General features: G+C 36.1%; 1 protein-coding gene across 4 annotated transcripts in view; it reads left to right on the top strand.

The window, feature by feature from the left end:
- The window catches only part of MCTP1 (multiple C2 and transmembrane domain containing 1), a gene marked incomplete at its 3' end in the record, with an annotated part of 270851 nt that overhangs the window by 149452 nt on the left and 103823 nt on the right, over nt 1-17576 (top strand). For all 4 annotated transcript variants that reach the window (XM_080572689.1, XM_080572690.1, XM_080572687.1 and 1 more), the window contains 2 exons: nt 2351-2537; nt 7524-7617. In XM_080572689.1, coding sequence (XP_080428815.1) covers nt 2351-2537; nt 7524-7617 — 281 coding nt within the window. The remainder of the gene's footprint in view (nt 1-2350; nt 2538-7523; nt 7618-17576) is intronic.

Below are 17576 nucleotides of genomic sequence, written 5' to 3'. Positions count from 1 at the left end.
GCACTTGCCTTATGCCTAATGCTCCATCCGCACTGCCTGTGAGTTAGGTGCATGCAAGTTGTATCTCCTGCAATATACTTATAGGAAAAATGTACAGGTAAAATCAGATTTTCAATTTATTTCAGCCTAAATAAGAAGTAACACATACTAATAGTTACAGCACAAAGAGTGCTGTAACTTTGTGAACTCAAGGCATTGGAGCTTGTAGCTCTGACAGAAACACTATGATTTTACAGTCACTACATTTTTATGATGCTTGTAGGTGTTTGGGTTTTTTGTTGGAGTGCAGGTAGCATTTGTTTTCTGTTTTTGAGTGAGGGGTGGATTATTTCTGCATTACTTATATTGTAATGGCTTTCTGATTCTTTTACTTGCTCTTAAGAGAGTTTAAATGGTTCTTCCAATGATTATTGGTTAAGGTTACAGAGATTGTTTGCAGAGATATTTTTGAGGAATATCTGTTTTGAAATAAACTATCTAAGAATATTTAACACTAGAAGCATCTTAACCTACTCCTACTCTTAACTTTTGATCATAATATTTATTATCTTAAGGAGAGCATTATACTCCTCACCGTGACCTAAACAAAAATCTGACTGCCTATGTGCATGTGTGAAACTCAGATTGACTGTGAACCTACATTGACAGCAACAGCTTACGTTTTTCCTTAATTTCATTTCTAACATCTTATCTTCCAAAGAGTTCAAAATAAACGGTAAACATAAAACTCAGAGAGCTATGTCAGTTAGAAATTTTCTTATTGTAAAATAATTGAACCTTGTTACTGTATGAGCTTTGCAGTAGTTTAATTTTGACAGCTACACAGACAGTAAATGTTTTTTAAAAAATTTAAAGAAAATTTTCCTGTAGCAAATCTAATCTGCCTGTGATTGCATAGTGCCTATTTTATGAGGATGCATTTATTCTGATAATTGGGTATTTCCTGTCCTTAAATGCCTATTTATTCATGTCTGCCACCTTTTTCTCAGTTTATTGGCCCTGCGGTCACCACATTATCTTTCTCTTCAAAATCAATTGACATTTTATGAAAAGAGTTTGCTAGATGTTTAGCTTAGTGAGAGTGGCATATAGAACATGTGCTTGTCACATTAAATAATCACTGTTAAAAGCAGACTATTTGGTTGTTTAACTAACTATGGAATGTATTCATACACTTTACTTTGATATTGTTTTTGTTTTTATTCAGAGTAATGTATTGGCAAAACACTACTAAGAGATGCTATAAGTGGAAGTATTCCTAAAAGTGCTTTTTCACAGAAATTCCTGTACATTGAGAAATGGCATTACATGATCTTGAAGGTCTTTTCCAACCTTATTGGTTCAATGAGTTGACACAGGCATTGAATTTTTATACACATTCGGGGTTGCAATCTAGGAAAGTTGAAACTTGTGAAGTATACATGTTAAAATATTAATACTTCTAAGGTACGTACAGAGTACATATTCACTGACTGTAAGGTATGGTTTTAATTAAAAGTTTCTGGTCAGCTCCTTGTTAGCTTTTCCTTCATAGTTCTATCTTTTATTTTTAAAGATGTTTCAACACTTGCAAAGGTATTTCTGCTGGCTAGCACATATGGAGCCATTCTTCATTAGTTCAGTGTATGGTGTATCCCGTGCAGCCAAGGTTATTCAGGGAGGGATCAAGCAGGGTGGATTGGCTTCAGCCACTGTTTGTGCAGTTATAAGCAGTCCCTGCTCATTACAACATGAGACATCTTATTATATAGGGGCTTGCGGCATCAAATTTTATCCTGGCTGCTTGCATGAAGCTTTGACCCTGAGCCGTTCACAGCTAACTGCAAGAGAGCTGAGCCTTGGGTGATGCTCAAGTTGTGCTTTTCTATGTTCAGTCGTGTTGACTCCATCACAATTAAGTCCACACAGATTTTATTTTTTCTTTTTTTGTTAGAGGGGACTTTTACTGTTGTTGGATGAATGGTATTGAAAACATTCATACCAAAACTTACATTTTAAGATTTATACAAGAGGCGAAATTGAAAAGTAAAATTTGCATCTGAATATGATTTTTTAAAATTCTCTTTGACTGGAACTCAATTAATGCATTTTAGACAACCTTGCTTCCTGTGTTGTTTTTTTTTTTTTAATCAATATTTCTATTGTTCACATGCATAACAAGTTGCATCTTTGAAAAAACAGCTAACAAGCAAGCAGCATGGGCTGAAACTGAAGAGAAATCCTTTCAGAAGCTGGAAGGAATTCCTATTGATTTGTCTTTGTTTGTTTGTCCAGCTGAATGCCAGTAAGCCAGCATGCTGTTGCTTAATGTGAAGAAAACCGCAGGCTGATGAAAAATGTTTGTTTCTAGGTGCCAGGTCGACCTGTCAACACTAAGTAAAGAGCAAACTCACAAGCTGGAGATGCCGCTGGAGGAAGGAGAGGGATACCTGGTGTTGCTGGTCACTCTGACAGCCTCAGCTGCAGTCACTATCTCTGACCTCTCTGTCAACTCCCTGGAGGACCCGAAGGAGCGGGAGGAAATACTGAAGAGATATGTATGGAGTTCTCTTTTGCCCTCTGTTTGCAAAATGATTGTTTATATGAATAATAAGCATTAGGGAGAAAAGTCCAAATATATCTCTTACATCCTTATCACATTCAGCCTACGGCAGTCATTTAAACTAGTCATTAATATTATTGCAGCTAAAACAAGTAGCATCAGGAAGGCTGCAAATCCTCTTTGTACAGTAAGGTATTTTTTTTACCTTAGTAATTGAGCTATTTCATTTGACTCCGTGACATAAAGAAGTTTGCCTTGCAGATCGTTTTTACCAAGTGCGAGATAACTAAGAAGTAATGTAGTGGCTGCACAGTTTCTGGTGGGTGCTTATGCCAACTGATTTGAAGTGCCAGAAGTCTGGGGTTTTTAAGCTTTGACTAAAGAGGAAGAAATTTTTGACTGTACATTAGAGGCTGAAGTAGCATTTTATATCATCAAATAATTGTTTCAAATATTATTTCCATTTCAAAATATTCTGCAGCAAATTATTTTCATTTCCCAGCATCCTCGCATTACACAGCATCTGTGCAATTTTATCAAAGCAACAGAGAGGGGAGCTCTTACTCCAGCATTTGTTAATGCCTGAATCACTAAAAGTAACTGTCTCCCTACACACAGAAAAAGGAGGAAAAAAAAAAAAAAAAAGCTATTTCCACTTAAAATTACAAAGCTTTTATTGTACAATGCTGCCAGGTGTTTAGAAAGGCTTCTCTAGACACTCAGCCATTAAACCAAGCTCTGACTAACAAAGAGCCGCTTAATTTTTTTTTAGATTTTAAAATATTCGTATTCCATGACTGACATCCTTTCAATAACAGAATTTAATAAAGATGTACCTTATCAGTCTGTGCAGATAACGTGAAGTGCTGGTACTAATGCTGTACAATATTCTTCAAACAGATTAGCAGTATGTGCGCTTCAGCAAATTTATTCTGGCTATCTCCCCTGAATCAGCTGTCTGCTAATGCTTGTACAACTCATACACCAATAGTGTTATCATAAACACAGTTTAATAGAGGTGACTTAGTGAGGCTAAACATAATATTCCTAAACCAACTGAGAGCTAAGGTATTTTGCAAAATCTTTGAAAAATAATTACAATTAAGAGAATTATTTCACATTTAGGAAGCCACCAAGACAGCCTGTGGGTGTCAGAATGGATCTTTATAAGTATAATAAATTTCTGGTAGATACGTTTTTGAGCTGACATACTTCTAGCTACCAAGTGTAACAATAGCACATTTCTGCGGATTATTGTGTGTGATGATATGATGGGAGTTGAGTGATACTGATGGTTTTGATAATTTAGAAGCAGTATAGCAACATGTTGTGACTGTGTATTATTAATCAGTTTTCCTAAATTCTCATTTTTTTGAGATTTGGTCCCCAGTGTAAAGCATAATTATGTGGAATAAGATTGATCTATTTATTTCCATTGCTTAAATATTCATGGATTTGTGTCTTTTCTTGTATTTACATTAATGTATGCATTTGAAAATATTTGTATCTTTGGAAGATGTTCTTAACTGCAGAAGTATGAATTTCTCATTTGTGTTTTTAAAAATTATAGAATCAATAGACCTTTTGAAAAATCCTACATTTTTTAATTTAAATGACCTGTAGACAGCAGCAGAAAGAAATGGCAAGGATTAAGAAAATTCAAATAGTTTATTTTCACTGTTGTTTGATTTATCTTTGGTATTCATATCTCTACTTCAAAACTGATAGACAGAAGGACTCTGCAGTTACCAAGATGCACTCTTCCCATTCATGGGCTGTATTTTGGAGCTTATTTTTTGTGTTCTTAAAAAAATCCAGCTTCCATTTGAGAAATGTATTTTGCACCCTTTCCGCAGCCAAAAACAGTTAATGAGCTGACCTTGCCATCAGATCAAATAGCCTTGGAAAATGACTCTATTACTGTCATTTAACCATTTGTAGCTGAACATCAGAGCCTTACAAATTAAACAGGCATTACTGTTTGAACCATTATTTTACCACAATTGTCTGAAAAGATTAATTCCTTTTGGGGTGAGGAGGGGGGCGCATTAATGGGTACAGACCAAGAGAGATTGTATGACCTTTTCAGAACGGGTGTGCTGAACCTATGGTCCCCCTTGTCATAGTTTAAAAACCAGAGGAGCTAGTTTAGAGAAGAAGTTGTTAGCATTCCATTTTTATTATGACATTTCACAGTCATCCGATTTAATGTCCCTTGACCAGATTGTCCACCGTGAGACGATGGGCTTGAAATGTTATTTAGAGCATTGATAAAAGGTGAGCAGTTCTAAGATGACAGTGAGTCATAAGGCTGGTGGTGTGACATTAATTTTCTCCATAACAGAGATGGAATAAGACGTCATGGTGACAAGCTGTCAATCAGTACTGGCCCCTCAGTGTATCTCGATGCCATAGGATGGGGTATTGCTTCTCCCATAATAGAGCTGAACTGAGATGCTCTCCCTGACAGCTGCTGCAGCCATACAGAAAATATATTATACAGCCTTTCATTAAAAAAATAAAGAGGACTCATCTCCAGAGCATTTCAATCTTTTCCCATCTATTGAGGGCTGAAAAGATTCACTGCAAATCACAGATTCCTCTGCTATGGAAATTTCAGGCTTCAGAAACCATAGGTTTTTGAGGCCTTCAACAATAATCATAAATAAGAAGACAATATGATCTGATAAATCATTACTTAAAGTTATATATTTAAAGTAACGTATTAAAGTCATTTGCTTCTCCCAGAGTCTGTGCAGTAGCGCTGTATACATTTTCACTAGTCTCCACTGTCATGGGGTGCACGTAATCTAAACTAGCTGACTTGCTGGAACTAAAGTTCAAAAATAATTGTTCTGTGGGATGCTAACAAAGGTAGCAAAGTGGAATACAGTACCAGTGCCTTTTTGCAGAACATGCAATTTGCTGGGTGAAATTTGGAGAGGGGAGGATGTACAGCATTGCAGGAAAGGGAGCAGTTTTTTGTCCTGGTCTGTGTTTGTTTGGTGTTTTATTTTGCTTTGTTTTTGCTTTGTTTTCTTTTTGAAGCTAGGTGTTTGTTTCAGTCATTGTGAAACACGTAAAACGTGAAAACCTGTTTGTTAAGTCCTTTCACTTTCATCATGGTATTAGAGCAGAATTATCTCCGTTGAAGTACGAGCTCTGATAAGGAGCTTCCAAACCTCGATCATTATTGAAGTAAATGCGAGATGGTGCCAGCATGGATCTGAATTATAACACTGCTATCTGTACCACCACCTCTGCCACTTTCAGCTTGCATGTAAGCACACAAGCAGAGGGTTGAGTGTGTGCTGATTAAAGTTCACCGTCAGTACTTTTAAAACCTATTTCTCATTATAAACCTATTAAAAACAAATAAAAATTATCAACCATTTTCCTGTGATGACATACATGCATATTTGTAAGTATGTTGCACGTGTGGTACTGCGCTTAACTGGATTCCTCAGGTCAGGATGCTAAGGACAAACCTTCACTGTAAACAATAAATAGTCAGTTGGGGCTTCTGAAATTAATTAATCAGATTGTGATTGGGCTGTTAGAATGCCTTGTTGACAGAAAGAGGGAGATGTATATTATACGTCTAACGTTTTAAAGGATTTTATCTATGCATCAGATTTTTGCGACATTTAATATTGCATTTAAGCAGCACCTGTGATTTTTGGATAAGTGATGTTATTGTGGTTGTCCTTAATAGTCAGTTTTGAATTCATAATAAATTTCAGAATTTTTGACCTGATGTTTACCTGATGGTCGCATATTCTAGAAATCTAGACATTATGATAAGCAGTAAAAAAAGGTTTCACCTGCTAACATACCTTCACATACCTAATTAAAATATTAGAAATGGCCACGGGAACATTTTGCATTTTTTTCAGATGTTAAAATGTTTAGAAATAAATGTACCAGCTAGCATTTATGAACAGGACTTGCAAAAGTAAGCCAAAATTAGGCCACATATGATTATAATTTAAAATGGATTTAAAAATCTAATTTTAGTTTCCTCTTTTGGAGTTCTTCCCATAGGTTATGAAGAAACTAAATGTTAACATCGTATTTGCTATTAATTGATTGCAAAATCAAAATTGAATTCGATGTACCAGCATTTGAAGTTCTGCAACTTTTAAATTACGTTCAAAGTTGGAGCTTAAAAATTTTGGCATACCATGCCTAGCAGCTACAATACCCCCAGTTTGTTACATTTGGTCATTTGAAAAAACTGAATGCAGCTTCCAAGCAGCTTTATATAACTACATAGGATGAGTAAATGCAATTGTTACTCTGCTCTTTACATATATTAAAAAAGGAAGAAAAATTAGATACTGCAGAAACTGATGGTTAAAAAAAAAAAAGTAAACCCTTTTTTGCTGTGTAATTGAAATTATCTTCTCATTCATTTTTTTCAATCTTTTATTGCCTGTGTTTATTATGAAAAGTGTTAAATTGCTAGAATCCTCTTTTGATTGTTTTTGCTCATATTATTTGCTGCATATATGCTGCATACAGGCTTACATATAATGATCAAGAACAATGAAATTGATACTGGTCCTAAGTCACTGTTCAAAATATTCTTGGAGCCTTCAAAGGGAAAACGTGAGCACAGATTTCACAAAAGTATTCAGGGAGATGAAATGTTTGTATTAATTTTGTTAATACATTTATGTAATTTACAATTGTGATGGAGAGTTGTTTATGTGCTATTAGGGGGATTAAGTCAGTAGAATTAGCATATTTAATCATTTATATTATAATTTTTCCTTTGTGTTTTTGATTGATAAGTTAAAGTTGCAAAATACTGAAAGAAACACCAACAACTGCATGTTTTGCAGAAAATAATAATTAAAAGTGTGAATATGTTAGAATTACACTAATTTATATTTGGGAGAGGGAAGAAGCTACCAACATTGCTTTCATTTTGTCCTTTTTACAATCTAGAATTGTATTTCTTATTATTGTTTTTTAGAGTCCAATGAGGATGTTCCATAACATGAAGGACGTGGGATTTCTTCAGGTGAAGGTCATCCGAGCAGAAGCATTGATGGCAGCTGATGTTACAGGCAAGGACTCATTTAGTTTCTGTGACAGTAAATAGTAGTACTAGGCCTTTTTAAAAGTGATTAAAAGATGGTTAAGTTTATCAAAATATTATTGCCTGCTTGCTTAGTCTCACCTTCTCCTCATTAAAAAGATCCTCAGACATACAAACAAAACTTTTGTAAGCAAGGCAGCAAATCATTCTAATGCTAGTGGACTCCTATGTAGGTTATTTCTGAGAAGGGTGAAATACATATTTTGACCCCATCAGAGGTCCTGCAGAAAGTACTGTATGAGATACTTATTCAAGATTTCTTTTTCTAATTTGGATTATTTTGTATATTTGTATCTATTAAAGCTGAGTTCAACAGACAAGGGAAATGAAAGATGATAGATATAGATAGAACTTTAAATTTTTTGCCAAAATAATTGTTTGGCACCTGCCAGATACATAGCAAGGCTGCTTTTGGTTTCAGATATTTCAAACACATGTAAAGTTTCCTTTAAGTAGTGCTTGTCTGTTTAAAAAGGGAAATAAGAATTTTTATATATTATTTTCTATTTTAAGTTATATAGGATGATTGGATAATTAAACCTGTTTCTTTTCAAAACACAGGAAAAGTACCCCAGCCATACCGAATATATTTCTTCAGAAATATCCAAGTTATGTCCTGAAAGTATAATCACCTTCATACTGCAAAGGTTAAATGGAGCAAAACGAGCTCGTTCTCTGTCAGAAAATAACCATCTTTATAATTTTTTTTAAAGGCAAACTATCCTAATATAGCTGGTTTGAGTGCAATTTGGATGTAAATATTTTACTACAAGAGCAGATATAGATATATAGGATGATACTTTCTTTTTAATGTTTTTGTTCAAATTAGCATGAGTACCAGTATTTTTTTTCTTAGACAAGGTAGCAGAGTAAACATTTAATTGCTGAAACTGATCTTCCAGTTTGTGGTGCACAAAATAACAGATTCTATTTTTGGGGAGCTTGGAGAAATGCTTCTAAAGATTCCTCACTCTGCTTTGACCTTATAATCCAATGTGGTCTGAACAGAGAGAGAGATTAAGTTATTCAGGGGCAAATGGGATAATTCAGTCCCTGACCTCGTTCAGTCTTCGACTTTTCCAGATCAACATGTCATTTGTGCTGGTTGAACAGATTTTTTGGAAATACATTTGATTCAATTAAAGATGTATAGAACTACCAAAAATTTTCAGACATTACATTTAGAATGACAGTCAGGAAGACTGGGAAGAACACACAATAACTTGCCCATGTTGTTAGTATTTTGCTCACTAGCATTTGTACAGTATATACGCTTTTTAAAAAGGCTGTGTATTCTAGATGTAACAGAAATCCATGCAAATGTTGGAGAGTGGTATTTTGAAAAGAGGACAATGGGTTCTTGTTAATTTAATTTATGTCGGCATGTACAGATAATTTCAAATTAAAGTTTAAATAGTAATATTTACAAGTAGGCATTTGTTGATTGTCAGTAAATCATGTCCGTAAAAATTACCAAAAAAAAAAAAATCCTTCACCTATGTTCAGCTAAGCAATACTTACTAGTCAGTTTAGAGAACACTGTCATCAGTAGTATAACTTGCGCAATTAAGGATTGCTTATGTGAATAAAAACCCAGGAGTAGTTTGCTCTTCTTAATATATCGTTTTTTTCACAGTTAATCTTTTGCCCTTCCCTGAGTCTGAAAAGTAGCTGAAACACCTGTGTTGTACCTGTCTGATTTGCTCTGTTTCCTGTCTGTTGAACATATCCCATTTCACTTTCAGGAATCTTTTCATATGCAGTAATAAATCAAAATTTATTAGTTTGGACTGAATGGATTTTTAAAATCTGTAATATTCCATCATTAAACATAAGTATAGATGGAAAAAAGATTTCTGTAATCTTTTAAGTAGTCATCAGTCTTACTACACAGTTACAAAGATATTTTTTTTTCCTTTCAAAATGTGAAATTTTTCTTTTGTTACCATACATTCATTGAGAAGCATTGTAATACTGTATTAACTCTGTTTGAATAAAGAGCAATTGAGACTCCCGTTGAATGAATGAGTAAAAAGCACAAATTACTTTTTAATGAAACCCTCAATTCTCCTCCTTTCCAGAGAGAAAGCCCATAGTCTTGTTCAGCTGAATACTTCTACAGTAGGTCACTTCAGTTAAGCCCCTAATAAACTGTTGATAGTTGAGGGTAGTTTTTTCTTCCGCGTTAATAGCCGGGTGTTGGACGCTGCACTTCAAATCATTAAGGTTAAGACCGATTTTTAAACAGAGGGAGAGGAAAAAAATAGAAGGAAAAAGAGAGTAAGGGTGATGGTTAAGGCCTCATTTTACAACTCCCAGATACACACACATGCACTGAACAAGATGGCAGGGCAGACTGAAATCTCAGTGAAGCCGTGGGCAGGTGAGAAAATGGTCACTACCTGCCCGAAAAGGGGGTGCTGTCTGAATGTGCCATAACTTAGTTTGAACAATATCTGAGAAAAACACGGAGTCAGACTCCTCTTCACTCTGCCCGCTTTCACGGAAATGACTTGCCTAGAAAAGTGAGAGCCACTGAGGAGATGAGAGGTTCCTGATGGGTGCTTGAAGCCTTTCCCTGACTTCAGGGAGCGCTGAAACACAGGGCATCCGGCAGGACCAGGGCCTTGGAGAGTGCTGGCCGGTTTATCAGGACATCTTTCCTGGTTAAATTGTCTGTTGACATCAGCCACAGAGTTCTTTCTGTTGGTAAAACAAAACTCTGCGGTTGTCACCAGTACAAAATCGTGTTCTGTTGGAAATTCTGGTCACAGCAGCTGTTATTTCATATAAAATATTTATATTTTAATGTTGCCTTTTTATATTTTATGTTTTAATATTGCCTAATGTTTGCCAAACAAGCAAACATCTATAATCTAACAAATGAAATTATGTTATTGACAATACAGTTTACATTTTCTTCTATTCAGCTAAAAGAAGTTGTATTTTTCCCTCTCCCCCATGTCTTTGCTCTCTTGTGGTTCTTCTGGAAGTCATCCAGCCTTTCTCAAGGGTTCAGCTGCTTGCAGAGCACTGGAGTAGTTGCTTGTATGGCTATGGTGAAGTCCTTTTAAATGAGGAAATATTCTGATAATGCAGTAAAATGTAAGGTATAACGGATTCATCTTGTCAGCTGATCTCTGAAATTAATACACATTCTGTTTACCCAAGCCACGGGATGTTTGGACAGCAATAGACCTTTCCAAAGTGAAATAGTGTCACTTAAAGCAATAAGTAAATTTCTGCTGCAAAGTTGTACATAAGTAGGGTGAGGGGAAACCTGCTATTTTCACAGTGTTTGCCTCTCCTTTTTGGGGGCATATAGTTTCATCCTTTTCCTGATAACCTGAAATAAAATGTAAAACTCTGCCTTGTTATAGACGAGAAGGAAGCACGGTGGGAAAAGATGTGCTACAGGTTTTATCAGCGTCAGCGCAAGTCCCATTATTTTTCAGGAATAATAGTTAGCAACTCAGATTCATTAGCAGAGCAAAATCTGAGCTCCTCGTGACAGTCTGCCGAGAAAACAGTTTGTTTTGCTGTCTTTGGGCTTTAATTAAGACGTGCTCGATTCTAGCCCCCTCGCCTGCCTCTCGCCCACCCCCACCCCACTTGCTGTGTCACAGACCGGCGATCAGACGCTTTCAGATGGTCCAGCCCATGACTTTGACCTTCTGCGCGGTCCGGCGTTCCCTGGGGAACCGTTCAGCTCATGAGGTCTGATTTCACACTTCCAGGATGCCTCGGCTCTCTTAACAATGACAGGGAGACAAAGCCCTTTAGAGCGGGCCGCATGGGGACTTGTTTAAATTGGAAACTAGAGAGGAGTCAAGGAACAAGGTTACAGGCTACAGAATAGTGCTTTTAATAAAGAGCTCACAGCTCTGGTTCAGCTCAAAGAGGGCTACCTCTGTACAATTAATTGAGACATTTATCTGGAGCATCTTAGGCCTCTACTTTCTCACAGAATTATGTGATAAATATCAGCTAAGAGGCAAATGAGATGTGCATGAAATGAATTTTTAACACTTTGATTACTGTGTCTCCAGTCTTCATTAGAAGTTAATTTATTTGTGTTTCTGACCTCATTATTAATCAGTTTTCTGCATTTTGGGGGGACTACTGAGGTTTCAGAACCTGGTATTTGAAATGCAAGCATAGAAAATGAGAGGTTTTTTTTCTTTTTTTTTTTCTTTTTAAGTTTTATGTATGGCATTCAGCCTTTCTTTTAAGAAAATTCCATGTTAAAATTTTGATTAAAATATTTGAAAGTAGAATGAAGAAACCAAGGTCGCTAGATGTGCAGAATGTAAATGAGTTTTCTAAAATCTGTTCTACTAAGATGTCTTAATACCTTTTGTGCAAAAATAGTCTTTGAAATTGTTTCTCAAATGCTAGCAAATGTCAGAATGACGTATACAAATGTTAAATTCAAAAAGGTGTGGAAGTCTGTACATATAAAATTGAAGGAATAAATTCAAAGGCTCTTTGGAATTATGGTTCCAAAAGTAATTTGCTCTGTCAATTAGTGCACCCAGACTTCAATATACACTTGAATTATCTTCACAAAGTAATGAAAGCTATGGACACTATTCTCTGGTAGATAAAATCTCGCCTGATCCTGTCCGTATGGTTTACCTGAAGACATCAGTCCAATATCATGTACTGCAAAACTCCTTTTTCTTTCCTAATTAAAGTAGCAGTTTTAGGTTACTAATGGCAAACTCAGAGTTTAAAAGACATTTTCAATTAACCATAACATTTAGAATTAAATATCCAGTGAAATTATTTGAGATTGTTACCATGTTTTCCTGTAAATATTCTGCTGAAATGAGTTGAGCAAGGTTTTGGCACTGCGCTGAATCGCCTGGTAACATGCCTTGAACATTCATGAAATCAGACCGTTGCAATGCTGCCGAAGAGGACTTACCATTTCCATTTTAAAGATGGAGAACTAAGAAAGGTTAACGGACTCAGCTAAGGCCCACAGAGCAAGTCCTTGTCAAAGCTGGCATTTGGCTTGGGTCCTGTGCTTAATCCATTAGATAAGGCAGCTTCTCATGCTATTGAGCCATTCCTTCTCCTGGCCAAAGGTCAGACTGACTGCTCTGTTGCAGGCAGCTGGCTGGCAGGGAGCTTGGAACAACATTAGTGACATTAGCGTCTGCATGAGTGGCACTGCCCCCCAGAGTCATGAACTGGCTGTCTTGTCTTCCCAAAAAATAAAGGCATTTTTTGGCTGCGGGGACTTAGGTCTGTAATGGACAGGCATGGCCAGCGTTAGGGGAGAACCATAATAACCTATGAAATATTCAAACAATATTTCAGCTTTTATAACCAAGTTAAACTTGGATTAGTTTTATGAAATTGTGTCTTATGAACTTGACTTTTAGAAGCAGAAATGGAACTGAAATCTACTATTGAATCTTGAAACTATCCAAAATGTCTTTAGTAGTCTTTCTGATTCTAGTTCAGTTTTGATACTGTAGTTTGAACAATACAAAAAATCATGTAATGTTTAGTCTGGAATAAGACTTGTGGTCTACTTACAATCTAGCAAACACTGAAGTTGGGTTTCTATCAGCTTATATAACTTTATGGACTGACCAGTAACAAGTAAATGTTAGATTCCAATCTACATTTAACCTGCCACATGGTTATTTTTTCTTTTTTCTTTTTTTTTCTTTTTTTTTTCTTTTCTTTTTTTCTTTTGGAAACAAAAAATGAAATTAGGAAATTGTTTCTGGGTGTATACTGAATCAATGCATACTTTTTATAGCCACAGTAGAAACATCTCCACAGGACTCACAGGGATCTAGCCCCATGCTATCTGCAGACCCTCGTGAGTTAATCCTTACGTAGTGCATTAAGTTTTCAAGGGACAGGTAGGTCTGCCATATACTTCATGGCCTGAATCTACTCTGGAAACCAATTGCATCAGTGATAGCTGGTTGTAAGAGTCAATGGCAGCTCTGACTAGGAAAGAAAAAGTCGTTGTGTGATGGCTGATGGTCTTTTTTTTTTTTATTTTCTTTCCTACAAGCTGATTTCTCAAAGACTGAAAACAGAAAAGCATGATGTTAGGTGCACAGGTGTTTTTTTCCTGTCTAAAGCAGGTAATTATCTTACTGCATAAAATATGGATGTTGCCATACGTTTAATTACTTAAGTCTGCCTTTTTACAGTATTATCTGAATAACATAGAGCTGGCATGCAGTTTTCTGGAGACAAATGCTTACATTTAATAGAGCTCTATAATGAAAGAATATCAGAGTTGAAGTTGTACAAAACATGGAAAGAAAGAAATGTAAATTTAAGCTCTGATAGGTTTTTATCAGGGAAAAGTATTTGTGTATAAGTGGAGCCAGAAAGTGAGCATGGAATTACAATGATGTTGAACTGAAGTCCCTATTTGGAAGAATTACTGGGAAGATTTTTGCTGGGAAGACAGTCTACAAAGAATAATAAAAAAAAAAACATTGGACAACTTTGTTCCTTGGAGACTATTGAAGGGCATATCTGTTTAACTTGCCCATAAATACAGATTATATTGTATTGCAATCTGACAGCTCTAACATTCAGGTAAAGTTCATAGTTATATATATAAAAGATACTAGCATCTGAATTGGTTGCATCATTCCATCTGTTGTGAAGGAAGTGGTACTTTGGAAGCTGAATTTGGGGTGAAGTCCATGCTGTTGTCTTAGCAGAATTTGTTGCCCCCTAGAAGTGACATCCTGGACAGGCTGTGGCTCACCTCAAGCCTGGAGGATAAGCAGCAGTGGCACATGGCTGTGAGATGGGTGCCCCACATAGACTTCTGTCAGGCCTAGGACATCAGTGCTTAAGAGTCCACAAGTTACCTGGCATCTTTCATGCTTGCTGATGAGCTCCAGCATAACGAGTGAGCTGATCTAGGAATGCAGATATCCAGTGGTCTGTGAACGGGTGAAATGGGCATTTCCTCAACTTTCCTAGATGCAGAACACAACAGAACTGTTAGGTAATGCGGTGCTGTAGCTACTTAAGAAAAAAAAAAATCAGAAGATAAAATAATTTAGAGGTTAAGGTTTTGTTGTTTTGATTTTTTAAGTATTTTGAGAACCAATTCAAAATTGTCACTATTTAAGTCTTTTTAATGGTGAAAAAGAACACTGTATGTACTTGCAGGAGCAGAAGAGTTGTTCCAGTCACCAGCATTCTGAACTCCACGTAATGAATCTGATCTACAAACTTACAAAGACTTTCTAGACCATGTGGGACTAAGACTGTTGAAGCAAGTAACAACTAAGATCTCTTTAGTCCCAGATTAACCTCCCTTGCAGTTTAAGCATTGCTGTAGAACTGGACTTTTGCTGGTGATGAGTTTTCAGTTCATCTAGGGCCATGTGGTAGTTCTGAGAGACCAGGTGAGAGGTAAAAGACATGTTTTAAATAATGCATTTAAAGTGTGCCACATGAGGAATGCAATGCTGATTGAAGTAAAATACTTCACATAGACCTAAGCGAAGTAATCTCAGATGGCATTCCAGTCTTGCTGACTGTCTAAACATTACATGCAATATAGCATAGCACAAACAAGGATATCTGCCAAAGTAGATGCAATCTCTGTTTTAATGAATAAAGCGGGAGACTGCAAAAGATAAGGAGTTCTTTATTTTTTTTAAGCAAGAGCTTACATTGTGAAGTAGAATATCTTCTAGGTGTAATTCTCAGATAGTATGGGTCTGCAATGACTAAAGAGGGGAAAAGGGTGAGAAAGATCCATCAAAAGAGAAACTGATTTCTCTTCCGGACTACCATGAGTATTATTTAAATTAGCACTTTATTTCCATCATTTTAGGAGCCCTTAGGACTTTACAAGTAGAGTCCAAAAAGCATGAAACAAAGTGGATAAATGAGATTTGTTTGACTTCTTATTGAGGTTTACTGCAGGTTTGATTTCAGTTACTGGGAAGGTGTACTTCATTGGTTTTATTACCTACTTGTCTTACGAATTCCTTCAAACAGTGCCAAGCATAATAGTGATTAGTCCCACTGAGGTCATGGGATTACTCAAAATCATAGGTGCTGGTTTCAGTGGAGCTGGGGGCATGCTATTAACGTGTGAATTCCTTAAGTAGAGGTGGTGGTCTTGCACAGCACGGAGCCCACACATTTAGGGCTATATTTGGATGCAGTTTGTGGATGTCATCCTGATCGATAAATTTAAGTACCTCTAAAGTGATCAGATCAGAAGATGGAGGCCTACAAAAGGCACAGAGCAGCCTCAGTAAACATAGAGGTTTGGGTAAAATTTCTTAACATATGACAGGTTATGACAGGTGGTAATATATGACAGTCATGATTCAGTTTGTAGTGAAAAGCGTACATGTGACGATGATATAATTTAGACTGATGTAATTGAGCTTAGGCAGCACAAGTCTAATTGAAAGTTTTAAAGTTTACTTTTAGGACTGCTAGATGGATATCAAATTTCTGAACACGCATGACTCTTTAATACTAAAATGAAAAAAAAAGCATTTTTTTTTTTCTTCTTAAATTGCCACTTGCATTAACTAGACAGAATTTGTCTGAGGTTGGCTTGGTTAGAGCATGTGTTGTACTTAAGGTAATGGTTTTGAAAAGTGCAGTGATGAATATATGTTGTAAGTTCTTGGATTTCCTTAGTCCTAGAGACTGAGGAGACATAAGATGCAGTCTTTTATATTTTAATGTTCTTTTAAGACTTTCATTAGGAATGTTCCCATTACTTTAAACACTTGCAATGCAGGAGGTTGCCATGGCTGTCAGTGAGAGGTAAGATTGTAGTTGTTCTTTCTAATAATGAAAACTTGAAAGATGACAGATGGATGTGAGTTTCACTAAGTACTTGTACATTTCTCTGGCTTTGTCTTTCTGGATCATGTTCACTTATTTGGGTTGGTATCCAAATAACATTTGCACGTACCATATGTTTAGCATGTCAGCTAAGAGTGTTCTTTCAGATACCCCGCTTAGTTATGAGCGTTTTAGCATACGGAAGGAGTGCCCATAGGCGATGGTGAAGGGCCTTGCAGATGGGAACTTCATAGCCTCCTCATATGGTAAAAGCAGTGTGCCTTAGTAAGGATATTCATAGCAAGGAAACTTCTACTTGGGAACCAACGTATTTGGGCCTTCCTTTGTACCATCTCATAATATTTCCTTTTGTCAATATCTCAAACTCTTTTCAACTTATTTCAGGGGGTAGGGGAGAGACTTGAAAAGCTGAGCATGAGAGGGATTCTTTTATTTCTGATAACCATTTGACTTTGGTTTGATTGAGGACCTCTGTGATTAATGATACATATTATATAGTGTTCTTAAACGGATTTATGTTCATATAAATATATAAAGAGAGTCACTGAAAAAGTGTGTGTCAACAGATGCAGGAAATAAATTAATCTATTAAATACTTCCCCTTTTTTTACAGACAGGACCTCTAGACACTCTAGCAAGTTTTTACTGTATCTGTATACAACTAATAAGCACAAATCACATTTCCCTGTCATATGCAAATATGACTGATGATGCTGTGAAAAAGGAGATAACACCTCGCTCACCTTTTGTGTCAGTTCTGCCTTGTTACTCTAACTATCTTGTGGTTTATGATAATTTTTTTCCAAATACTGAAATCTATAGAAGGTAAATAAATATGATTTTTTGAAGTTTCCTACAACTATTTAGGCTTGTTATGAAGCAGGAAAACATCAAGCAGGAAAACATCATATATGCATCTCTGGTGACTAATAAGTTAGTCCTTTTTCACGTTTAATGGGAAAGATTCAGTGATACTCTGTTTTCGAGAGAAGGTAAACGTCTGTTCTAACTGTAATTTACAATGCATTTAAAACAATTATTCTTTATCATTAAAGTTAATAATATGCACATTAACCTCTGATGTAG

Source organism: Anser brachyrhynchus (genome assembly GCF_964034855.1).
Source record: "Anser brachyrhynchus genome assembly, chromosome: Z".
In the NCBI taxonomy this organism is placed as follows: domain Eukaryota; kingdom Metazoa; phylum Chordata; class Aves; order Anseriformes; family Anatidae; genus Anser; species Anser brachyrhynchus.
Note: the sequence above shows the minus strand (reverse complement) of the source record. Positions and strands in the feature narration are given on the sequence as shown.